The 25844-nt window shown below is 43.7% G+C and overlaps 2 protein-coding genes and 4 non-coding genes across 8 annotated transcripts; 1 reads left to right on the top strand and 5 right to left on the bottom strand.

Annotated features, from left to right (window-relative positions):
• Nucleotides 1–15126: 15126 nt before the first annotated feature.
• LOC121569552 (40S ribosomal protein S11) lies at nucleotides 15127–18485 on the bottom strand. 2 transcript variants are annotated; one of them, XM_041880612.2, is made up of 5 exons: nucleotides 18381–18485; nucleotides 17339–17479; nucleotides 16174–16249; nucleotides 15776–15905; nucleotides 15127–15346 (listed from the first exon to the last, which is right to left on the bottom strand). In XM_041880612.2, exons 1-5 carry the CDS (start codon nucleotides 18393–18395, stop codon nucleotides 15223–15225), a joined length of 486 nt encoding a protein of 161 aa, XP_041736546.1. In that variant the 5' UTR covers nucleotides 18396–18485; the 3' UTR covers nucleotides 15127–15222. The 2 variants fall into 2 exon arrangements, with proteins under 2 accessions (XP_041736546.1, XP_041736545.1); XM_041880611.2 differs by lacking the exon at nucleotides 18381–18485 and having other exon boundaries at nucleotides 17339–17509.
• On the bottom strand, nucleotides 15490–15573 carry LOC121570805. The gene has a single exon (XR_006001545.1). It is a non-coding gene; the product is annotated as a small nucleolar RNA SNORD35 (small nucleolar RNA).
• LOC121570804 lies at nucleotides 16011–16093 on the bottom strand. The gene has a single exon (XR_006001544.1). It is a non-coding gene; the product is annotated as a small nucleolar RNA SNORD35 (small nucleolar RNA).
• LOC121570806 lies at nucleotides 17107–17188 on the bottom strand. The gene has a single exon (XR_006001546.1). It is a non-coding gene; the product is annotated as a small nucleolar RNA SNORD35 (small nucleolar RNA).
• On the bottom strand, nucleotides 17574–17657 carry LOC121570803. Its single transcript, XR_006001543.1, has one exon. It is a non-coding gene; the product is annotated as a small nucleolar RNA SNORD35 (small nucleolar RNA).
• A 9-nt stretch (nucleotides 18486–18494) lies between the features above and the next one.
• On the top strand, nucleotides 18495–25805 carry LOC121569550 (apoptosis regulator BAX-like). 2 transcript variants are annotated; one of them, XM_041880610.2, is made up of 6 exons: nucleotides 18581–18754; nucleotides 22265–22313; nucleotides 23835–23999; nucleotides 24118–24253; nucleotides 24469–24573; nucleotides 24702–25805. In XM_041880610.2, the coding sequence occupies exons 1-6, from the start codon at nucleotides 18724–18726 to the stop codon at nucleotides 24798–24800; spliced, it is 585 nt and encodes a 194-aa protein (XP_041736544.1). In that variant the 5' UTR covers nucleotides 18581–18723; the 3' UTR covers nucleotides 24801–25805. The 2 variants fall into 2 exon arrangements, with proteins under 2 accessions (XP_041736543.1, XP_041736544.1); XM_041880609.2 differs by lacking the exon at nucleotides 22265–22313 and having other exon boundaries at nucleotides 18495–18754.
• The last annotated feature ends 39 nt before the right edge of the window (nucleotides 25806–25844 follow it).

Raw genomic sequence — 25844 nt, 5'->3', positions numbered from 1 at the left:
CAGACAGACAGACAGACAGACAGACAGACAGACAGACAGACAGACAGACAGACAGACAGACAGACAGACAGACAGACAGACAGACAGACAGACAGACAGACAGACAGACAGACAGACAGACAGACAGACAGACAGACAGACAGACAGACAGACAGACAGACAGACAGACAGACAGACAGACAGACAGACAGACAGACAGACAGACAGACAGACAGACAGACAGACAGACAGACAGACAGACAGACAGACAGACAGACAGACAGACAGACAGACAGACAGACAGACAGACAGACAGACAGACAGACAGACGAAAGACAGACAGACAGACAGACAGACAGACAGACAGACAGACAGACAGACAGACAGACGGACAGACAGACAGACAGACAGACAGACAGACAGACAGACAGACAGACAGACAGACAGACAGACAGACAGACAGACAGACAGACAGACAGACAGACAGACAGACAGACAGACAGACAGACAGACAGACAGACAGACAGACAGACAGACAGACAGACAGACAGACAGACAGACAGACAGACAGACAGACAGACAGACAGACAGACAGACAGACAGACAGACAGACAGACAGACAGACAGACAGACAGATAGATAGATACCACATGCTCGAACAGAGATGACCTGAGATTTTTTGCCTCCTATGATATTTTGCTTTTCTATGATTATATTATACCCTTTACAGCAGGGGCACATCCGGACAGCTGAGAATATTACTGTCAGATATTGTTCCACCTCTATTAAACAGGAGGCTAAAAATCACAGGACATGTCTATCCTGATGATACAAGTCAGCCGTCCTGAAATGTGTGTTTCTCTTCACATTTCTTCTACACATTCTACATCTCAGAGGCGATGTCTTTCCATAAGCGGGCTTCCTTCACCTTTCAAAGGGGCAGAGCTCCAAATTAAAAATACATTTAAATAATGCCCATATTATTATCTACTCACTTGGAACATGCACACCTCTTGCATTCAGGTGACCACGCATTAGCTTGTAGCCGGTGTTTGGATGACTTCTGTGAATTTCACTTACAATACGGTCTAACTCCTCATCATTCACAGCTGAATAGAGATCTGTCTTTCTGTACAAACAAGAAAAACACAACATCAAGTAATGTTACCTTAAACGTCATATTCTTTCCGAGTGTATGAGAGCAGCAATTCATAAACAGAAAACTCATGAATTTAGTGTAAATACCTTAAACTGTATTGTTGCATGCGCCTCCTGATGGTCCTCTTTGACACACCGAACATCGCTGCAATTTGAACTGCGGGAACTCCGGTATGTCAAACGCTCGGTATGTCAAACGCCAAACGCCCCGGTCCCTGTGTGTTAGGCTATGGTTCAACCCAGCACTCAGAGAAACAAACACGACAAAGGGAGTGGAAGAAACAAAAATATTTAATAAAAGTTAAAATTGTCTTAGTCCAAAAACAACTGAAGTAAAGGAACAGAGTGGGCTAGTCGGCTCCGGAGGAAGGAGAGGCTGAGGCAGGCAGGCAGGCAGGCAGGCAGGCCGACAGGCAGGAAGGCAGGCAGGTTGGGAGGTATGTCCGAAACTAAAGACAAAACAAATGACAGGTTAAGGAGAGTGGAGAGCCAGGCTGAAGACAAAGACAAAATAACTTTACTGGTGAGCCAAGTTACCGCTCTGGTAAGAACAACGATCTGGCGCCGGTGGAGAGCCATGCCCCGGAATTAGTAGTGCAGGTTGATTAGAGAATAGGATGCAGCTGCGTAGGCAGGAATCACTGGAAACAACCCGCAGCTGCACAGGAGAGGCAGATCCTGAGCACGCCCCTGATCCACTCCAGACACACCCACATAAAGGGGACAAACACACATACAGATACAACAGACACAGAGGGGACAAAACAAGGAGGAAGGGAAACAGAAAAGGGAGAGACAAGCTGCCCACATAACAGTACCCCCCTCAATGGTCGCCACCTGGCGACCCACCAGGCCTGTCAGGGTTGTCGTGATGGAAGTCCGTGATCAACTGAGGATCCAACACAAAACGCTTAGGGACCCAAGACCTCTCCTCTGGTCCATAACCTTCCCAATCGACTAGGTATTGGAGACCCCTACCCCGCCTCCGAGAGTCCAGTAGCCTACTGACGGTGTAGGCCGGATGGTCGTCAATGAGACGAACAGGTGGAGGTGGAACAGCCGACGGACACAAAAGGCTGGAGGACACAGGTTTCAGTTGGGAGACGTGGAAAGTAGGGTGTATCTTCATGGCTGAAGGCAACTTCAAACGAACCGCAGCGGGGTTAATGATGGACTCCACCACAAACGGACCCAGGTACCGAGGAGACAGCTTGCGTGATTTGGTACGAAGAGGTACGTTCTTAGACGACAGCCAAACCTCTTGACCAGGATGAAACACAGGTGCGGGAGTCCTGCTCCTATCCGCTGTCATCTTGTTCCTGTCGGTGGTCCGAAGCAACGCTTCCCGAGCGTCGCGCCACACTCTCTGGCAGCGGCGGAGGTTCTCCTGAACCGAAGGAACAGCCAATTCCTTCTCCTGAGCAGGAAACAGAGGGGGGTTGATAACCCATGGTAACCTCGAAGGGTGAAAGACCAGTGGCAGAGGTGGTGAGGGAGTTGTGGGCGTACTCTATCCAAGGCAGATGTTTGGCCCAGGATGATGGATGTTGAGCAGCCACACAACGAAGGGTTGCTTCGAGGTCTTGATTGGCTCTTTCTGTTTGACCGTTGGTCTGGGGATGAAACCCTGAGGACAGACTAACGGAAGCACCCAAAGCAGAACAGAAAACCTTCCAAACACGGGGAAGTAAACTGTGGGCCTCTATCAGATACGATGTCCACAGGTATTCCATGGGGACGGAATACATGTTGGACTAGGAGGTCCGCTGTCTCACTGGCAGACGGTAATTTTGGTAATGCTATATAGTGAACAGATTTAGAGAATCTGTCCACAATGGTAAGTATAGTATCATTACCTTCAGACTTGGGTAGGCCGGTGACAAAATCCATGGCTATGTGGGACCAGGGACGGCTGGGAACTGGGAGGGGTAGCAGCAGCCCCGAAGGGGACTGATGGGAGGCTTTGCCCCGAGCACAGGTTGAACAGGCTGCCACAAAAGCCCGAACGTCAGTTTCCATTGAAGGCCACCAAAAATGTCTCCTAAGTAGCGTCAACGTCGTCTCATCCCAGGGTGACCAGCAAAACGGGAGGTGTGAATCCACTGCAACACCTGAGACCGGACCGTCTCGGGAACAAAGAGTAGGTTGGGAGGTCCATCACCCGGTCCCGGGTCCGTGGCAAGTGCAGTCTTCACAAGAGACTCGATCTCCCACTGAACAGCCGCCACGACGCATGAGGAAGGCAGGACTGCCTCAGGCTCGCTGGTCTCCGAAGGGTCAGCAAACTGGCGGGACAAAGCATCTGGTTTAACATTTCTTGACCCCGGTCTGTATGTAAGAATAAAGTTAAACCTACTAAAAAACAGGGCCCATCTGGCTTGGCGTGAGTTGAGTCTCTTAGTGGCTTGGATGTAAGCCAAGTTCTTGTGGTCTGTCCAGACCACAAACGGCAGTTCAGCTCCATCCAGCCAGTGCCGCCATTCTTCCAGTGCTAGCTTGACCGCCAGCAGTTCTCGGTTTCCAACGTCGTAATTCCGTTCTGTGGGTGACAATTTTTTTGGAGAAAAAAGCACAGGGGTGAAGCTTTTGGTCAGTGGGGGAGCGCTGGGAGAGGACGGCTCCCACACCTGAGTCCGACGCGTCCACCTCCACAACAAACTGCAGAGAGGTATTGGGGTGTATCAACACAGGGGAGGTGGAAAACAGTTCCTTCAAAACCCCTACCGCCTGCTCCGCCTCAGGGGACCACAGAAAAGGGACTTTTGGGGATGTGAGTCTAGTAAGGGGTGCCACCACTTTACTAAAACCCTTAATGAACCTACGGTAGAAGTTAGCAAAGCCCAAAAATCGTTGAAGTTGCTTACGGGTGGTGGGTATGGGCCATTCCGTCACTGCCCGGATCTTCTCGGGGTCCGCCTTCACCTGCCCGCTCTCAATGATGAAACCAAGGAACGATGTAGACTGTTTGTGGAACTCACACTTCTCTGCTTTGACATACAGCTTGTTTTCCAAGAGCCGTTGAAGGACTTGACGGACGTGTGACTCATGCTCCTCGGGTGACTTGGAAAAAACAAGAATATCATCCAGGTATACAAAGACAAAACGGTTCAAAAATCCCTAAGAACATCGTTCACCATGGCTTGGAAAACAGCAGGGGCGTTTGAGAGCCCAAAGGGCATGACCAAATACTCAAAATGTCCCAGTGGAGTGTTGAAAGCGGTTTTCCACTCATCTCCCTTACGGATCCGGACAAGGTGATAAGCGTTCCTGAGGTCGAGCTTGGAGAAAACTGTGGCGCCATGCAGAGGTTCAAAAGCAGAGTTGATGAGTGGAAGGGGATACTTGTTTTTAACAGTTATGTTGTTTAAACCCCTGAAATCGATACAGGGGCGTAACGACTTGTCCTTCTTTTCCACGAAAAAGAAACCTGCACCCAAAGGAGACGACGAGGACGGATTATGCCCGAGACCAGAGAATCACCAATGTACTGCTCCATTGCCTCTCTTTCCGGTCGGGACAGATTGTATAAGCGACTAGAGGGCAAGGGAGCACCAGGAAGCAGTTCAATAGGGCAATCATAAGGCCTATGTGGTGGTAGAGACAGAGCCTTGTCCTTACTGAAAACCTCCGCTAAGTCATGGTATTCTTTGGGGACAGATGACAGATCAAGAGGAGCTGAGGGATGAGTTGGGTTACACTTAGTGGGGGGAACCGCTGACCTAAGGCACTCTGAATGGCAGTTAGTGCTCCAACTGAGAATGGTGTGACGTGTCCAATCAATTTGTGGGTTGTGAAGAGCCAACCAGGGGAAGCCAAGGATTAGGGGAGGTAGCTGAGCCAGACATAACTCTTAGCTGAATGCTTTCACAATGATTGCCAGAAATCACTAGGGAAACGGGGGTGGTTTGATGAGTTATCTCCGCGAGGAGGCGCCCATCAAGGGCTGTGACCCGAATGGGGGTAGGTAGTGGCTCCATGGGGATACGAGCTTGTGTAACGAACTGGTGGCTAATAAAGTTGTCTTCTGCACCTGAGTCTATGAGAGCTGAGAGTGGCAGGGAATGACTCTGGAAACGTAAGGTTACAGGTACTTGTAATCGGGGAATGATGGGTTCAGGATCTAACTCTGGGCTCGCAAGTAGACCCACCGTTACGAGCGAGCCTTGTCTTTTGGCCGCTTAGGGCATGTAGCCAGAATGTGTGTGGCGTCTCCACAGTACAGGCACTCACCCGCCTGGAGGCGCCGTTGCCGTTCTGCTGGAGGTAGTCGAGCTCGACCCACTTGCATAGGTTCCTCCTCTGTGCTCGGGATGGAATCAGGAATAAGAAGCTGCCGGCTCCGGGGAGGCGAGACTCGAGTGGTTGAAGGCTGGGGAACTCGTCCTCCCTAGATGCGGCCGACCGCCTCTCTCCCGACGCCTCTCCCGCAACCGGTTGTCTAGCTTAATGGACAGGGAAACGAGAGAATGTAAATCATGTGGCTCGTCACGAGCAGCCAGTTCATCCTTAATGGCTTCATTCAAACCATTTAGAAATGCTCCTTGAAGTGCCACATTGTTCCACTTGGAGTCCGCTGCCAAAGTCCAGAACTCAATAGAGTACTCAGCCACACTGTTAGAACCCTGCCTCAAATTAAAAGTATCTTGGAGGAATTACCCACATGGTCAGGATGGTCAAAAACAGTCTTCAATTTAGCAGAAAAATCAGCGAAAGTCAATCCAGTCAAAGTTTGATTTGAGCACACAGCCTCAGCCCAAACCAGAGCTCTCCCTCTTAACAGCCCCAGAACATAATGTACCTTAGAGGAATCAGTAGAAAATGACAGTGGTCTCTGCCGAAAAATCAAGTCACACTGAAGCAAAAATCCCCGGCACTTGTCCAATTCTCCATTGAACGGTTCAGGCGACGTGACAGGGGGTTCCCGATGGAACGAAGCCTGCATCATGTCCGAGGAACCAACTTGGGGTGCATCAAACTGGGGGTCAGAGAGAGATGGAGAACTGATAACAGACAATTTAGAGACTTGTGTAGTTAACTGAGTCACCTGGTTCAGCAGTTGATGATTATTTTCCAAAAGAGTCCGAATCAGTTGGTCATGCTGTCCTAGCAACGTTTCTTGAGCCTGGATAGCTTGTTGGAAGCTGTCTTCGTTTGCCCCGTGCTGTCTCTCTGTTGGGTCCAGGGCCAGATCGTTCTGTTAGGCTATGGTTCAACCCAGCACTCAGAGAAACAAACACGACAAAGGGAGTGGAAGAAACAAAAATATTTAATAAAAGTTAAAATTGTCTTAGTCCAAAAACAACTGAAGTAAAGGAACAGAGTGGGCTAGTCGGCTCCGGAGGAAGGAGAGGCTGAGGCAGGCAGGCAGGCAGGCAGGCAGGCAGGCCGACAGGCAGGAAGGCAGGCAGGTTGGGAGGTATGTCCGAAACTAAAGACAAAACAAATGACAGGTTAAGGAGAGTGGAGAGCCAGGCTGAAGACAAAGACAAAATAACTTTACTGGTGAGCCAAGTTACCGCTCTGGTAAGAACAACGATCTGGCGCCGGTGGAGAGCCATGCCCCGGAATTAGTAGTGCAGGTTGATTAGAGAATAGGATGCAGCTGCGTAGGCAGGAATCACTGGAAACAACCCGCAGCTGCACAGGAGAGGCAGATCCTGAGCACGCCCCCTGATCCACTCCAGACACACCCACATAAAGGGGACAAACACACATACAGATACAACAGACACAGAGGGGACAAAACAAGGAGGAAGGGAAACAGAAAAGGGAGAGACAAGCTGCCCACATAACACTGTGTGTGTTGGGCCTGAAGTGCCCTGGTACCAGAGAAGCGGTGGACAACTTCTTCTAGATTTGCAATCACTCTGTGGTCGATATCTTCGTCGGAAAGTGCGGAAATGACTCCAACAACTTCAATAATGCAATGCAGGATCATGAAATGTAAATGTAAATAGTGAAATAATTATATATGTATTTTACATAAAATGAATCGGTATTTGAATTAATTAATGACACATTTAATAACACATTTATGTATTTAATTCTAATTTTAATTAATTAATGACACATTTAAGTAATTATTTAATGGTGTATTTATTTATTTAATTGTGGCACTTTTAGTCCTCCATAGAAATCGTGTGTGTTTCTATGTTTTTGTGAAATATGAGAGGAACATGGAACGAGAGGAGAGAGAGAGAAGGGGCTGACGTGTGCGTCACGAACAAGGTGTGACGAGGCAGACGAGAGGATCGGATCAGGCTAGTACACAAAATCATCCTAACAGAATATGTGATGTTATGACAATTTTACATAGGCTTGGCAAATACTATTTCATTAAAAATTGTATTTTGGTGGCTCTGTGTATCACTGGGGTTTGATTACAGATGTGTTGGGAATCAAGGATGGATTGAGGATTGTTCTGTAAATGTAAGATAATTAGAGCTAATAGAGCAAGGGGTTATGGGAATTGGAGTATTGAAGGGTTGTAAGGTTAGAAGGCTTTGTTTATGGGTATTTTAGTCTGAAGATGACTAACTTGCATTTACTTGCAGTTGATGGGTTGTGGTAAGATAGCTAACACTAATTGATATTGGTGACATAGGAATAGGAATTGGGGTTAATTATTCAGGATTGTTAATGGATTTGTTTAGGTTATATTAAGAATTACAGGGGGAAGCCTATATAACTTATATAGTCTAAAATAGGATAGTTCACAATAAAGGAATAGAAAGGCTTGTTACAATGGGGAAAAAGATATCAGGACTATGAAAGTCATTACACGGGTTGAAATAGTGGTAATCCTTTAATTAAAGTGTTGCTAGGGTATCCGGCAAGTGAAACAAAAGTTGCCCTTCATTCTCAAACAGAAATTGATAAAATATGTCAGCGATAAGATAGGTTTAAAAAGTAGAGCTTAGGGATGTTTATTCTCAGCTTACAATGATCATCCAGGAGTGATTATTGCATCAGAAATATAGACAAATAATAGATAGGGTACCCGCAGAAACAACGATGAAGATGAATCCAGAAGACGGAAGAAAATGAGATGTCTGGAACGTGAAGGAGAAGAGGATGATGAAGATGAGAGTGATTGATGAGAGGTCATGGGTGGAGGTGCCTCTGTGATCAGAAGGAAGTGGCAAGAGAGGAAAGAAGGATACTGGAGACTTGATCTCTGATGAAGGTTGAAGAAAGAAGGGTACAAGAGCAAAGAAGAAATGGAGATATAGGCAGATTGCTTATCATGCCTGGATAAATCGAATAAGAAGTAACACGACTGGATGAAGAATTCAAGAATGGAAGGAGAAGAACACATTGAGGTCAAGAAGAGCCCACTAGTAAGAAGATGATGGAAGATGATATTTCGAGGACAGAACTTAGAAGAGAACCTTTTGAAGAATACTGATATGTCAACGACGAGAAGAACAGGACGAAGAAAACTCAATCAAATACAACTTATAACTGGTGGTGGAGAAGAAGAAAAGAAGTGTTGGTTATGAAGAATCAGAGTGAACCAAATCAACAATCACTGTTACAGCTTCAACTGAACAATATCAAATGCAATTGTACCAGCCAAAGGGGGTACCAGATGCTCCATATCCACAGCAACAAGTCAGGAGAAAACAACAGAGGAAGATGAAGGAGCAAGTGAAGATCACCTGTTCTTCAGGTGAACCCTAAATATTCTAGAGGGCCTAGAATATCCGGAAGGGGGGTGTTAGCTGATAGCACCCGATTAGAGAAGAACAAAAATATCCAACAATTGAAGTAAAAACAGAGGACTGTGATAGTGAAGAGGGGAACATTTATGTGTTCAGCCTAAAGAGGTTAAACATATCACTCTGTAAAATAAACTAATTAGGTTAGGATAGGGATTTGAAGTAGTAAAACAGTTTAAATACTCTTAGGGAATCAATTGAGCTAGGAATTAAAATAGACATACCAATATTAGGACAATATACCAATGGCATTGTGGGAAGAGATGCATGGTGTAAATTGAAGTGTTCAATCAGAGGCACATTAGACGACTGACTGTCTGGTAGAATATTTTAAGAAGTAGGGTTTTGGGAATCATTTGCTTAAAAGATAATATCATAGGAAGGATGATAATCTATTGTTCTGTCTATTAGACACTGTCTGGGAAAATAAAGTTAAAAGGGGTGACTGTTTATTCTGGGTGACATTCTTACACTAAGGGATTTCAGGCTAGGCTAAAAAGTGTTTAGTCGTTTTGCCAAGTCTGTGTGTAATGAGTCAGAAGCAGGTGGGGAACTTTCCCAATCACATATTCTACAAATTTGGTGGTAAGGGATTTTGTGAAAATCAGGGGAAAAGGTTTTAAATGTTATGAGAGAAAAGATTAGATTAAAATAAGTTAGGAGTAGATTAGGGTTGGAAGAACTCTGAGACAGTAAGCTAAGTTTCAAAGTTAGTAGTAAGAGAGAGAGAGAACAGTAATGAATGACACTTTAGAATAGAAAGATCAAGGTAATTGTGGGTACCTTTTGTTATAATCAAAAGGTTTAAAGTTTAGAGGTAGAACTGAAAGGGGGAAAAAGTGACACTAGTGGTGATGGATGGAAGTACAAGTAAAGAGTTCAGAGCTTTGGGAAAACTAGGGATGAGGAAGTAACAATAATGACATCACCACGTGAGTCTATTAAAACAACAGTGAGAAGTAATTTAACTCTTTCAACATTGATAGTTATTAAAGCCATAAATATAGCGCATTTGATTATAAGGGTCCAGCATCAATTATAGGGGAAAATACTGTTATTAGGGTTAGGAGAATAATAATTATAATATGCCATTTAGGATGATGACGTTTCTTTCACAGAGAGAGAGAGATAATTAGGGAGAATAAGTATTGTTAGCAGGATCAGAAGTAGAAGCTGTTGCACTTAGTCAAACAAGGGATTATTTTGCGTAAGGTTACAGATAAAGATCAGGGAGAATGTGTACTTATCTAGTGAAAGCATAGAAATTTGTTCCGGTTAAGAATTATTGGTTAAAGGGCTATGTAATTCGTAAAGTGATGCTTATAATGGAAGATTTGAAGTCTGTAGAACGTTCCACAGTCACAGAGGGAGTTAAGGATAAGTTTATTACAGTAGTCACTCCAACAGGGAATAATCGAATAGGATGTTGGTAGTTTCCCACTAGAGGGAATTAAGGGTTTTAATTCATCAACTAAATCAACAACGTTAATGGTAACTTTGGGAAGGGATTAATGATACGATGGTAATAGCAAATGTAGGAAGGATGACAACAACTGTTCTGAAAGTAGAGGTAGCAAGAGGGACTCAGGAGGTTATGGTACGAATGGGGTTAAAATAAGAGAACAGATAGAAACAATATAGATTAATCTGAAATGGAGAATATAGATTCACCATGGAAGCTGCAGGATGGGGTCTTTTGATTTTGATGACAGAGGGGGGGGGGGTATCTGATCAGTACTGCTCGTTCCTCTGTTGTGAAAATTAGAGATAGATTAACTCATTCTGTAAGAATCAGTGAGGAATCTTGAGGGTTGATGTCTGTTGGGGATGCCAGCCCAAGACGTGTTAGACGGTCGCGCGGCCTCTGTCAGGTATGGGTTAGAGTTATGCTTTGTCATGACTGTGGTATCGGCAACAGTCATTGACAGATAAAATAATGTCGTTGTCAGAACAGTGGTTTAAGCCTAGGGTTTAAGTGTTCTTGGGTAAATGGATTACCCTATGGGAATTGTTAGATGGAAAGTAAAGTCAGGTAACAGTGGAAACCTGAAGTATTCAGGTGAACCAGTGAAGATAAAAGTTGTTGTTGTTCTAATAAAACATATGAGGTAAGGGGTATGTTTATGGGAATATCAGAGTGTGATGAGTATAGGATAACCGTGGATAAGTATGACCGTAAGGGTAGTAATGACAAATAATAGGTTACTTTTTATATATCAGGTAGTAAGAAGAGCAGGACTTTGATGGTTAAAAGATTAGCTTTTGACTGACAATGTGACTATGGGAATTTTAGAGATATTTGGTGGGTTTGTGATGATAGAGTATATTCTTACCCTATGGGGGATAGGATGTTGTTACAGGTCAACGTTTAAGCTTCCATATGAGGTTTTTATCATTAAAAGAGGAGTGGTACCAACACAGAAATCTGAAGCTAGGGTTGAAAATGGGGTGAAAAGAGACATGGCTACATGTCATAGTCTTCAAGCCTATCATTGAAGGGTAAGTCTAAGGGAGAAGGGGGACTTCATTCATGGTATGGTGTAACATTTGGGAAGATAATATTGATAAATATTAGTTATACTTTGAGTCCAGATAGTTCAGATAATATCACTGGGGTTATAGATGCATTATAAGGGATGTGTTTGGGAGATCTGAGAGGATGCAAGATCAATTAGGCCAGTAGGGGCAGTGATGGGTCAGATTTTAGTTTCAGCTTTGATAACACTGTGTGATGTTTGTAATTTGTTACTGACCTTTGAGAAAGCTATGATATTGAGATAGGTTGGAGAGTGATTCCTGGAGACAACACTCAGATGCCGGTGTTGACTGTTTCTGATCTGGATAAAGATGGATGGACTACTGATGGATAAATATCATTTTTTTTATGAGTTGATTATTTTTCAAAATTTTTTTTTTTTTTCAATAGTAGGGTGATGTTGGTATGATTTATGAATCAAGGGGGGGATAGGTTAATGTGATTCATACATCATTTATAGGTCATTTTTATATTCTTAAATTGATGTTGAGGTTTAATTTGAAAATGTTGTTTTGCAAAAGATACTGTTTGGTCGTTTATTTTCTTGTCATTCCAGAAGCATTTGGGAGAACATGTGGAGATTGGAATACTCAAACAAAGACAATATGAAGGGACAATATGACTGGAGGAGATGAAACAAGGAGGGTGTGGCTGATTCCATCATCAACAAGTCCATGGGAAGAGGACACTACAGGGAGATGAAGTGTAGTGGACTACATTCCAGTGTTTGCAATGAAATATAGACATGTGTAATACATAATTGTGTAATAGCCTCAGGGATTAATTTTTGTAGAATGATGTTTGATGTTATTGACTACATGTAAGGATCTTAGATGTTTTTGTTTATTTCGGTGAATGTTTAGGGACAGAGAGGCTAGGAAGGGAGAGTTTCATTGTCCGGTCCTATGGGTTGACCAGCCGTACAATGAATGTTTATGGATAGGATTTTGTTTGCAGGGCTTACATGTGTATTTAATTACATCATAGTTTCAAATGCATTTACATGGTTAATGAGGTTATCTGGAGTACCGACGGTGGTTGCCTGGGGCAGAGGGACCGTGAGAGAATTTTACTGTCTTGATTGATATGGATGGATGGCTGCTGGACAGTTTTTCGCTCTTACACTCCATAGAGATTTCTTCATATGTCATAGTAATGTATTTACACTCCATAGAGATTTCTTCATATGTCATAGTAATGTATTTACACTCCATAGAGATTTCTTCATATGTCATAGTAATGTATTCACACTTCATAAACAGGTATTTAATAGAAAGGTATTTACACTCTAGAGGAGAATGTGTTTGGTTTAATGTTAAAGATACTCAATGAGATAAATGGTTAATAGTCATAATCTTATTCTGTTTGTTTTCGAGACGTTTATTTCGTCTCGAAAGGGGGGAATATCGTATCTGAAGATTATGCCTTTGTTAAATGTTTTTCATGACGAAATGGAATGTTGGTTGTTCAGGCCAGAGGGGGATGTTTTATGATGTTATTTGAAATGTGCCGCTTGGAGGGTGACGCCCGAGGGGAGACTGGTGATTGGCCAGAAGAGGGGGTAACCCTTATTTTGGTATTGTCTATATAAGAAGGGTTTTAGACAATAAACCCCAGAGCGGTTATTATAATTCGAGGCAACTGCTCTCCAGACAACGCGTGTCTGTAATTTATGCTGTAACCTCGTGGTATGAATAAAAACTTCTGACACGATGCAGCATAGATGGACTCTTTTGTTGACAGCAATGATGACCACCATTCATCATATACTACATGTACAAAACATTGAGTGTACAAAACATGCACTTTCCATGACAGACTGACCAGGTGAATGCTATGATCCCTTATTGATGTCACTTGTTAAATCCACTTCAATCAGTATAGATGAAGGGGAGGAGTCAAGTTAAAGAAGGATTTTTAAGCCTTTCAGAGAGTGAATGCGCCATTCAGAGAGTGAATGGGCAAGACAAAAGATTGAAGTGCCTTTGAACGGGGTACGGTAGTAGGTGCCAGGCGCACTGGATTGTGTCAAGACCTGCTACGCTGCTAGGTTTTTTACGCTCAACAGTTTCCTGTGTGTATCAAGAATGGTCATCCAGCCAATTTGACACAACTGTGGAAAGCATTGGAGCCAACATGGGCCAGCATCCCTCTGGAACGCTTTCGACACCTTGTAGCGTCCATGCCCCGACGAATTGAGACTATTCTGAGGGCAAAACTCAATGTTAGGAAGGTGTTCTTAATGTTTTGTACAGTCAGTGTAGGCTATATATAGACTGAACAAAAATTGGGACATTTTCAGCTTCCAGGAATTGTGTACAGATCCTTGCGACATTGGGCCGTGCATTATCATGCTGAAACATGAGTTGATGTCGGCGGATGAATGGCACGACAATGGGCCTCAGGACCTCGTCACAGTATCTCTGTGCATTAAAATTGCCATAGATAAAATGCAATTGTGTTCGTTGCCCGTAGCTTATGCCTGTCCATGCCATAACCCCACCGCCACCATGGGGCACTCTTGTCTCGCTTCCTCTTCAGTCTCTATGACTTAGACCTGGGACACCAGGTGGGCGCAATTAATTATCAGGTAAAATAGAAAACCAGCAATACTCTGCAGGCTCAGATTTGAATACGTCCAGCTTTGATTATCAGATCCCATTACAATAAAACTAAAGTAGGCCTAAGTTTAACTTGATCTAGGGTGCATTCATGCCAATTCTGTTGCAAAACGTTCTGCAACAGAAAGCATTTACGCCAAACAGAAACCGTTTTGCAGCAAAAGCTAGTTTATTGGACAGATTGAGGTAGGCCTGTTTCATTGCTAGAGTGAACGTTTCATTGCAAGACGTAATTAATACATCCCTAAGTGTTACAATGGGTACATTCATTACTCCAATTCTGTTGCAAAACGTTTTGCAACAGAAACAGTTTACTCTAGGAACAAAACAAACTGGGAGGACCTACCCGAATGTCTCCAATAGAAACTAGTTGTTGCAAAACGTGTTGGGTGTAAATGTTTCCACCGCAAAAAAAATTCGCAACACTGACTAATGAATATACTGAAAGGAAAAAGTATTTATTTTTACACTTATTTTTATTTAACTAGGCAAGTCAGTTAAGAATAAATTCTTATTTACAATGACTGCCTACAACGGCCAAACCCGGACGACGCTGGGCCAATTGTGCGCCGCCCTATGGGACTCCCCAATTACAGCCGGTTGTGATACAGCCTGGAATCGAAGCAGGGGGTCTGTAGTGATGCCTCAAGCATTGAGATGCAGTGCCTTAGACCGCTGCGCCACTCGGGAGCCCTAGGCTGATTTTTGACGGTCCACAATTTCATGGATTTTGTATACAATTACATTTATCTAAGAACCTATACATTTGTGGAAAAGCTAGATCACTGTGCTGGAGTTCCATTTCTACTCCAAGAAAAAAAGATTCAGGCTTTAAAATAGATGGGCAAACAGTCCTGCGGTTCGAGATACCGATTTCACGTTCACAAGGCTACAGGAACACAAGATTTTCTGAAAATTATGGCTGAGCCAATGGTTTTTGAATGGGAGTCATCAGTTGATGGATGGACAACGGAGAGAATTGTCCGGCAGAACGCACAATAAATCAGCCTCAGCCATTACACAAATCGCTCCTTTTCAGTTAATTGGCAAAGGTTCCCCTTTGAATTGTACAAACATAAGTATTTAACAAAAGACAGGCCAGAAGACCAAGAAACAGAACATTTTCTTTATTTCAGATACTACAGAGCAGGTCAGCCTAGAAAGGAAGCCTTCTTGTCAATTGGTCTCATCTCCTGCACATCCTAGATTAGAACTTCTGGAACTGCTTCTTGGCTCCAGCGGCCTTTGTGACCTTGAGGACGTTGAACCTCACAGTCTTGCTGAGGGGTCTGCACTCTCCGACGGTAACTATGTCTCCGACCGAGACGTCTCTGCAGAGAAAAGGAGGGCATTATTGGAGCATAATCCTGAAGTGACCAAGGCACTGCTGTTCAAGGTATGACAACGTCAAGATAATCCAAGGGAAATTGAGAAACCTGGAAACCACTGTGCCATCTCATGTGATAGGTAGGTTCAAACTGCATCAGTGTTGCCATTAGGCAGTGTCGTCAGAGCCACATGGGCTTGGAAGACCATCGTGAGAAAAACATCATTTGCAGCCAACATCAAATCTGATTCAATGGAACTTCAACTGTAGTGTAACAGTGAATTACAGCCATCCTTGCAATAGGAAAGCCACTAGCTAGGCATGATGAGCCCATTATTGGATACAGCCTGGCGAGCAATTTAATTTGGAGAAAAAAATGTGTGTAAGGAAGAGAGGTTGAAAAGGCTCAACAGCATGACAGGGATCCTCTTACCTGAAGGCAGGTGAGAGATGGACAGACATGTTCTTGTGCCTCTTCTCAAATCGGTTGTATTTGCGGATGTAATGCAGGTAGTCACGTCTGATGACGATGGTCCTCTGCATCTTCATCTTGGTCACCACGCCTGAAAAGGCAGAATCAGGTCAATGTGTGGTCAATCTTAGAATACATCTAAGCACTGATCTAGGGATAGGAGTAGACCGTTGAATAGGGTGAGCAGGGGGTTTGGGTCGTTGCATCAGTAATGCCATAAGGCGTTGTCGTCATAACCAGAAGGCTTGGAAGACCATCGTGAGAAAAACATCATTTGCAGTTCAGTGAGAAAACAGTTGGTAATAAAGTTTTACATCCAAACCAAAAACAATGAACAGCAAGTAAATTTAAAGACTAACCGGAGAGGATACGACCACGGATGGAGACATTTCCAGTGAAGGGGCATTTCTTGTCAATGTAAGTGCCATCAATAGCCTGTTGAAACAACATATGTTAGGTTCTCTGCAACTCCTTCCAAAACTCTCAAACCTGGGTAAAAATAAACTATTACTGACCAAAAATATAAGATAACATTCAACAATTTCAACGATTTTACAGAGTTAGTTCATATAAGGAAATCAGTCAATTGAAATAAAATCATTAGGCCCAAATCTTTGGATTTCACAACTGGACAGGGGCGTAGCCATGGGTGGGCCTGGGAGGGCATAGGCCCACCCACTGGGGAGCCAGACCCAGCCAATCAGAATTAGTTTTACCCCACAAAAGGGCTTTAGACAGAAATACTCCTCAGTTTCATCAGCTGCCTGGGTGGCTGGTCTCAGACGATCCCACAGGTGAAGAAGCTGGATGTGGAGGCCCTGGGCTGGCGTGGTTACACGTGGTCTGCAGTTGAGGCCAGTTGGACGCACTGCCAAATTGTCTAAAACGACGTTGGAGGTGGCTTATGGTAGAGAAATGAACATTCAATTCTGGCAACAGCTCTGGTGGACATTCCGGCTGTCAGCATGCCAATTGCACGCTCCCGCAAAACATGAGACATCCGTTGCATTGTGTTGTGACAAAACTGCACATTTTAGTGGCCCTTTATTGTACCCAGCACAAGGTGCACCTGTGTAATGATCATGCTGTTTAATCAGCTTTTTGATATGCCACAGGTGGATGGATTATCTTGGCAAAGGAAAAATCCTCACTAACAGGGATATAAACAAATTTGTGCATTTTAGAGAAATAAGCTTTTTGTGCATATGGAACATTTCTGGGATCTTTTATTTCAGCGCATGAAACATGTTGCATCTATATTTTTGTTCAGTATAGATGCCAAAAGCCCTTCTATAACTGCATCAGTGTTGCCATTAGGCAGTGTCGTCAGAGCCTCAGGCTTGGAAGACCATCGTGAGAAAAACATCATTTGCAGCTTGCAAAGAGCAGTTAACCATACAAGCTAATTGACTACTAGACAAAGCCGGTGTCATGTATTCCAAAGACAATTCAACAAATTAATCATACTGCCCATAAGGAGCACAACTGTAGTTTCAGGATAGTTTAGGTCGTTGGGTAAGTTACCTCTCTTGGGGTTTTGAAGCCTAGCCCAACACTCTTGTGGTAGCGTGGGAGCTTCTCCTTGGCCACCTTGCCACCTTCACCAACAAGAACACGCTTCTTGTTCTGGAAGATGGTCGGCTGCTTCTGATAAGCCCTCTCGGTCTGTGTGGAAGACATAACACCAGGTAAAAAAATGTATCTATGCAGAGACTAATCTGTGGCTCCATCATGGATCTGAAAAGACCCATCTTCAAGTTACACTGCATCAGTGTTGCCATTAGGCAGTGTCGTCAGTGCCTCATAGGCTAGGAAGACCATCGTGAGAAAAACATCATTTGCAGGTAAATCAATGTGCGTTTTGAAATAGACCTGACTACTGTGCATTCATGTTTACAAAATATTGTACGTTCATGAACAGATAAGCAGTAGATCTGAAAGGATGCACTAGCAAGATTTACAATTTATATAGCTGGCCATAATGAAAGTTCAAAAAAGTTAGATCTGGCTGGAATCAAAAGTAAAGCAAAATAACTAGGTAGCTAAAACAATATCCATAATAAGTCCATAACATTTGGAATATTCAAGTTGAGAAAGTAGACAAAGCAGGTACGACAGTTGAGTTTAGCCAACGAAAGGGTGATCTGGCTAGGTAGCCAGCCAAGTTAGTGTAAAAACTAACCGAACAGCTATAGCTTTTTCCAATACGTCAAGGCTCAGCTTCTCGCGCATACATTTATCTAGCAATGACATGTTTAAGCTATCAACTCTGCCATAAGTCAGTAAACTTCGATTATCAACTACAGATGAAGCATAGGCCCAATGCTGTAAAGGCCTAGTTAGCAAACTTCCCAGCTGGATCTCCGACAATGCGCTCCACAGCACAGGGCCGGTAACGCGATAGTCGAAGTCGATCATACAATTAAGGGCCCAGTCTACTTTGAGAAACTTCAATCGCGTGCTCTTCGCTTAACTAACGCTATATATTGTACGCTACGATGACATGACGTTTATTTTTCTATCAAAAAAGCACATTCATTTCACCACGCTGTTTTGCTGAACGTACTTGTGCGTCCGCCATCTTTGCCAGCCGAGTCGTAAAGAGAACTAAGCATGCGCGCGACGGACAGAAGTCAGAAAGGACAGGATATGACGTTTAAGGAAGGGCAAGGCAGAAGCGGAATGTTGGGTTTCCATTTGTGTCAAAATGTTTGTATTCATTGCTGATTAAACTTGCTATAGTCTTAGTTTTTTGTAAGTTGACTACTCATAAATGTTAACGGCCCTCTGCATAGCGCTCTTGCAAGCTGGCATTTGTGAACGAGCTAAACGAAGCCACTCCTCTGTTGCCGTAAACATATGTCACATGACTGCAGGCGGACGCAGACTCGAAGTAATCTTAGTACAAGATGGCAGCGCCGTCGGGAGGAGGCGATTCAGGTAAGTGACCTAACTATGATAAACACAATCGATACGGAATCGTGCCACTGATATCGTAATTATCGTGAGCCGGACCGAAAAGTATTTGTCACGATTTAGCTAACTTGTTAAAGAATTTAGGTTTGTTGCCGGTTGGACGCAGGCGTGTTGCGCTAGCAAGCTAACGTTAACTAGCTAACATAACACCCAGCCATCCCATCTCTGAAACATGTCCGTACAAATAACTATGTAAGCTAGCTATCTAGGAAAGCTCAATTATTGTTATCTAGCTGTTCAACTGGGGGAAAGTGTTATAGTTAACTTGCTTACGTTACTCAACAAGCTAGCTTGTAATAAACAATTAATTGGTATATACATATACAGCCCAAACGTTTGTTTTATGTTTGATATTCGGTTTTCTCTCGTCAATAGCTATTGAACCAAGCATGCCATGACAATGAATGCTGTATATTCTGAATCAGGTGAGGATGGAGAACACGTTTTTTGTGTATATCTTAAAAATTATTTTGAATATTGAAATCTGAAAAGAATATGAGAAATTCACACAAAAAGCTCTGGATTGTTCTCCATCCTCCCCTGATTTAGAATATACCACTTTCATTGTCATGGCATGCTTGGTTCAATAGCTATTGACGAGAGAACTGAATATCCATGGAGAATAAAAGCACCTCCTCCCAGCTACCCACTGCACCGAGGCTAGGAAACACTGTCACCACCGATAAATCTACGATAATCGAGAATTTCAATAAGCATTTTGCTACAGCTGGCCATGCTTTCCACCTGGCTACCCCTACCCCGGCCACCAGCTCTGCACCCTCCACTGCAACTTGCCCCCCCCCCCTCTCCTCCTTCACCCAAATTCAGATAGCTGATGTCCTGAAAGAGCTGCTAAATCTGGACCCCTACAAATCAGCTGGGCTAGACAATCTGGACCCTTTCTTTCTAAAATTAGCCGCCGAAATTGTCACAACCCCTATTACTAGCCTGTTCAACCTCTCTTTCGTATCGTCTGAGATCCCCAGAGATTGGAAAGCTGCCGCGGTCATCCCCCTCTTCAAAGGGGGTGACACTCTAGATCCAAGCTGTTACAGACCTACAGTGAAGGGGAAAAAGTATTTGATCCCCTGCTGATTTTGTACGTTTGCCCACTGACAAAGACATGATCAGTCTATAATTTTAATGGTAGGTTTATTTGAACAGTGAGAGACAGAATAACAACAAAAAAATCCAGAAAATTCATGTCAATAATGTTATAAATTGATTTGCATTTTAATGAGGGAAATAAGTATTTGACCCCTCTGCAAAACATGACTTAGTACTTGGTGGCAAAACCCTTGTTGGCAATCACAGAGGTCAGATGTTTCTTGTAGTTGGCCACCAGGTTTGCACACATCTCAGGAGGGATTTTGTCCCACTCCTCTTTGCAGATCTTCTCCAAGTCATTAAGGTTTCGAGGCTGACGTTTGGCAACTCGAACCTTCAGCTCCCTCCACAGATTTTCTATGGGATTATGGTCTGGAGACTGGCTAGGCCACTCCAGGACCTTAATGTGCTTCTTCTTGAGCCACTCCTTTGTTGCCTTGGCCGTGTGTTTTGGGTCATTGTCATGCTGGAATACCCATCCACAACTTATTTTCAATGCCCTGGCTGAGGGAAGGAGGTTCTCACCCAAGATTTGAGGGTACATGGCCCCGTCCATTGTCCCTTTGATGCGGTGAAGTGGTCCTGTCCCCTTAGCATAAAAACACCCCCAAAGCATAATGTTTCCACCTCCATGTTTGATCTATTAAAGTATTTGAAAGCCAAGTTAACTAACAGATCACCGACCACTTCGAATCCCACTGTACTTTCTCCGCTATGCAGCTCAAGGTCCTAAACGATATAATAACCGTGATTGATAAAATACAGTACTGTGCAGCCGTCTTCATCGACCTGGCCAAGGCTTTTGACTCTGTCAATCACCACATTCTTATTGGCAGACTAAATAGCCTTGGTTTCTCAACTGACTGCCTTGCCTGGTTCACCAACTACTTCTCAGATTTAACATTTAAGTCATTTAGCAGACGCTCTTATCCAGAGCAACTTACAAATTGGGACCCCAGTATCTCTATTTGCACATCATCTTCTGCACATCTATCACTCCAGTCTTAATACTAAATTATAATTATTTTCCACTATGGCCTATTTATTGCCTTACCTCCATAACTTACTACATTTGCACACACTGTATATAGATTTTCTATTGTGTTATTGACTGTACGTTTTTGTTTATTCCATATGTAACTCTGTGTTGTTTTTATCGCACTGCGTTGCTTTATCTTGGCCAGGTCGCAGTTGTAAATGAGAACTTGTTCTCAACTGGCTTACCTGGTTAAATAAAGGTGAAATAAAATATCCTATATAAAACAACCTTTAACTTGGTACTGAACCATATACCTACCGGCTCTCTAAAAAGTCGGTTAAACAATACTTTCCTGGGGATATTTTGTCTCAAATCTCGAGCAGATGAATGACAAACCACACAGACAATCTGTATAGTAAGTTAAAATGTAATTTTATTCAACATTCTGGCAAGGAACATTTACACGATTTTGCAGGCATTCGTTTCAGGCTGTATATACCAATTAATTGTGTATTACAGACTGATTAGTCAGACTAGTATGTGAGTGCTAGCTAGCTGTGTTTTTACATTTTAGTCATTTAGCAGACGCTCTTATCCAGAGTGACTTACAGTTAGAGCATTCATCTTAAGATAGCTAGGTGGGACAACCACATATCACAGGCATAGTAAGTAAATTTTTCCTCTAAAGTAGCTGTGGGATTATTTAAGGTACTCTTTTAAGGGGCAGGGACTCTGCTGTTTTCAGGGGGAAGCTGGTTCCACCATTGGGGTGCCAGGACACAGAAGAGCTTGGACTGGGCTGAGCGGGAGCTGCCCTCCTGTAGGGGTGGGAGGGCCAGAGGTGGCAGTCCAACGAGTCTTCATACTTAATTGTTGTCATTCCAGAAACATCATTGGCAACTAGCCTAACTGTAGTACATCTTTGGTTCAGTCCAAATGCTACTAATGTCAGCTGACAACTCAACTTTAGAAATTGAGCCAAATGGTGTTTTAACTTTGTTTCGCATTCCAAAACTCTCAAACCTGGGTAAAAATAAACGATTACTGAACAAAAATATAAAGGCAACTTTCAACGATTTTACCGTGTTCATATAAGGAAATCAGTCAATTGAAATAAAATCATTAGGCCCTAATCTTTGGATTTCACAACTGAACTGGTCATGAGACATGCATGCTTCATTAGCTACTATATTTATGACTGCCCAGTTTTGATATGACAGACACGCATACCTGGCTGACGCTACCCAAGTGACTCACAGTCAGGAGGACTTCGAGAGTTAGGTGTTAGCCAGACTACCCACACATAGGCCTAGTCTTAAATTGCCTCTACCTGCCCTTGGTTTATGTCCTGGAAATACTCTAAGTCCAGTGCTGCTTTGTGTTCTCAGGTAATGGAACTGATCAGGTGCTAGAACTGGGAAAAACATTACTGACAGAGTGAGTATACCTTCTTGTTTACTCCTGAATTTGATCTTTATTCACATTTGTCTGATTAGGCTAATCAGGCTGTAATACACAATTTAATTGGTATATATAGCCTGAAACATTGGAGTGCCAAATCTTGTAAATGTTCCTTACAAGCCAGAATGTTGAATACAATTACATTTGAACTTACTTTACCGGTTTTCTGTGCGGTTTGTCCTTCAGCCACTTGAAATTTGAGACAAAATATCCACAGGGCCGGGAGACCCATGGGGCGACGCACAATTGGCCCAGCGTCGTCCAGGGTAGGGGAGGGTTTGGCCGGCAGGGATGTTCTTGTCCCATCGCGCACTAGCGACTCCTGTGGCGGGCCGGGCGCAGTGCACGCTGACTCGGTCGCCAGGTGTACAGTGTTTCCTCCGACACATTGGTGCGGCTGGCTTCCGGGTTAAGCGGGCACTGTGTCAAGAAGCAGTGCGGCTCGGTTGGGTTGTGTTTCGGAGGACGCACGACTCTCGACCTTCGCCTCTCCGTACGGGAGTTGCAGCGATGGGTCAAGACTGTAACTACCAATTGGATACCACGAAATTGGGGAGAAAAAAGGGGGAAATCCCCCACCCCCCAAAAAAACGTTTGGACCTGATCAACCACAGGGAAGTATTGTTTACCAAATTTTTAGAGAGCCGGTAGGTATATGGTTCTGTTGGCTTGTATTGCTGGTGTCTATTTTCAATCTACTGACGGATGCGACATACTTGCACAATATGTAAACAATAGCCAAACGTTGCTCGCATTCAGCTGGCGGTGGCAAACCTACCAGCTCTCTAAAGTCTGGTAAAACAATACATTACATTAACAGACGCTCTTATCCAGAGCGACTTACATTATTATTTTCATACCCCCTGTGGGAATCGAACCCACAACCCTGGCGTTGCAAACGCCATGCTCTATCAACTGAGCTACATCCCTGCCGGCCATTCCCTCCCCTACCCTGGATGACGCTGGGCCAATTGCGCGCCGCCCCATGGGTCTCCTGGTCACGGCCGGCTACGACAGAGCCTGGATTCGAACCAGGATCTCTAGTGGCACAGCTAGCACTGCGATGCAGTGCCTTAGACCACTGCGCCACTCAGGAGACAATACTTTACCATGGATATTTGGTCTCAAATTTCGAGCGTCTGGAGAACAAACCGCACAGACAACCAGTAGAGTAAGTTAAAATGTTATTCTATTCAGCATTCTGGCTGAACATTTTATACGATTTTGCACTCTGTATATACCAATTATTCATTTTTCATTTTAGTCATTTAGCAGACGCTCTTATCCAGAGCGACTTACAGGAGCAATTAGGGTTAAGTGCCGTGCTTAAGGGCACATCAAAAGATTTTTCACCTAGTCGGCTCGGGGATTAGAACCAGCGACCTTTCGGTTACTGGCACAACGCTCTTACCCACTAAGCTACCTGCCGCCCTACTAATTGTCTGTTTAATCAGTCACAGATCACATAGTTGTTTACCCGTGACCCTCTCTTCGCAGTTTCATCTATGAGCGGGTTCGTCGCCATGGTGACAGCAGTACTCAGTTGTCAGTGTCACGGACCCAGTTGGGTGGGAATGAGCTGTGTGACCCCAACCACAAGAAACTGGCCCTGTGCCTGCAGCAGATTGGGGATGAGCTGGATGGCAATGCACAGCTCCAAAGGTATCTTCAACCAAGGACTTAGAAAGGGACTCCAGCTCTTTGCTTGAATAGATAATCACTTTGAATTGACCTCTGGAGTTTGTGCAATACTCAGAGCATCTCTCGTTTTTCCCTTCAGTATGTTAAATGATTCTGCACTCCAGCCCAGCCAGGAGGTTTTTATGAGAGTGGCCTGTGAGATCTTCTCTGATGGGAAGTTCAACTGGGGCAGGGTGGTGGCACTCTTCTACTTTGCCTGTCGGCTGGTCATCAAGGTGAGGGTTGGCAGTGGTAGTATTTTATTTAGCTCTCCTTTCTCTTAATCAATCTCTCGCTCTCTTGTCCTCCGTTAGACAAAGGAAACAGTCGGAATAGATTCCCTGTTTTGTCAACCGTTGCGCTTGTTTGGAATGGAATTGCATTTTATAAGTGTTGGGATGAGTTGGCTTATTCATTGTATAATAAGATGACACTGTCTTTTTCTCCTCAGGCTCTGTTGACCAAGGTTCCCGACATCATCAGAACTATTATCAGCTGGGCCACAGACTACCTGCGAGATCATGTGATCAGCTGGATTACGGAGCAGGGTGGCTGGGTAAGGAATCAGTAGATGTGCTTTCCCCACATTGACTTAAAGGTTTCATACATGTTTTTTTATAAATGTCTTTTTGAAATTGTAATGATGGTTGAAGACAATGGTGTCTCTCTTTTCCTAATTCTTAGGAGGGAATCCGTTCCTACTTTGGCACTCCCACCTGGCAGACCGTGGGGGTGTTCCTCGCTGGAGTTCTTACCACTGTGCTGGTCATCCGCAAGATGTGAGGGGGAGGAGAGCCTGAGAGAAGAAATGACAGAGGGAAGGACAGAAGACTGGGAGGGAAACTGGGTAGTAGAGGCAGACATGATGTGAGGGTAAATGGGAAGTGTTTCTGGTGAAGGAAAAAGTGAGAAATAGAGTTGGGGATGGAAAAACACCAATGTTTGGACCTGATCAACCACTCTTCTTTCCCGCCCTCCATTCATTCATCCATGGCAAAGGATTGAGAGTCAGATTCAAAGTTCTTCTTACCTCCGTTCTTTACACCGCTGAAAATGTGAGCAGCTTTTGACTGCACACACAGGAGAGAAGGATGTGTACAGACTGCCAGGGCACATCTTTTAATTAATTTATTTTTTATTTCTTACAAACAAGTCGCTGCATGACATTTTGTTGCTTAAGTCTTATGACATGAACTGAATATTTTTGTCCTCAGGTTAGCCATGAGAATCTCCTATGCTTTCCTGCTGTGCTTTATTTTTGTTGCACTTCTCTTCCATTGAGTCTCCTTTTTCCTATGATCATTGGTATCTCTGCTAGAGTATGCATTTTGGAGTGTGTGTCTGTGAGCATTTACGTGTGATCATAGGATCAACAGATGTTGCAGGTACGTGTGTGCAATTCTACTGCAGACACACACAGCACTGTCCTTCTCTCACAGATGTTTACCCCTCTCTCAGCATAGTGTTCAAAGTACTGTATTCTATGGTGGGCTATTTAAAAGTAGCCCATACCATAATCCTTCACAATCAAATGCTCTTTTTATACACCTTGTTAATGTGTTAACAAATAAGGAAACCTTTTCTTATTTCTTTTAAGTTGTCAGTGCCTTGGACCTTTTTTTTTATTACTTTTTTTTAATTTTCTACAATAAATTGCTTTGATATTGTTCACATTTTCTATATCTTTTGTAAAACTCATGTCCCCCAAAATAATCTTTTTGCAGTGACACTTGTTTGTTTTGTATGTTGTAATATGAACATAAAATAAAATCATTTTATGGATTGCGATCACTATTTAGCTGTGACATATTTGGGGAAAGATTGTGG

Source organism: Coregonus clupeaformis, chromosome 7 (genome assembly GCF_020615455.1).
Source record: "Coregonus clupeaformis isolate EN_2021a chromosome 7, ASM2061545v1, whole genome shotgun sequence".
Classification (NCBI taxonomy): domain Eukaryota; kingdom Metazoa; phylum Chordata; class Actinopteri; order Salmoniformes; family Salmonidae; genus Coregonus; species Coregonus clupeaformis.
The sequence above is the reverse complement of the archived record's forward strand: the minus strand, read 5'-3'. Positions and strand labels throughout refer to the sequence as shown.

Coding starts and splice junctions, on each gene's coding strand:
- LOC121569552 (XM_041880612.2), bottom strand. Junction 15,906..16,173: donor CCGTGGTCGTATCCTCTCCG/GTTAGTCTTTAA, acceptor CTGCCTTTTCAG/GCGTGGTGACCAAGATGAAG. Junction 15,347..15,775: donor CATCTCTCACCTGCCTTCAG/GTAAGAGGATCC, acceptor TTTTCTCTGCAG/AGACGTCTCGGTCGGAGACA.
- LOC121569550 (XM_041880609.2), top strand. CDS start 18,588: ATGTTAACGGCCCTCTGCATAGCGCTCTTGCAAGCTGGCATTTGTGAA. Junction 18,755..23,834: donor GTCGGGAGGAGGCGATTCAG/GTAAGTGACCTA, acceptor CTCTCTTCGCAG/TTTCATCTATGAGCGGGTTC. Junction 24,254..24,468: donor CCTGTCGGCTGGTCATCAAG/GTGAGGGTTGGC, acceptor TTTTCTCCTCAG/GCTCTGTTGACCAAGGTTCC.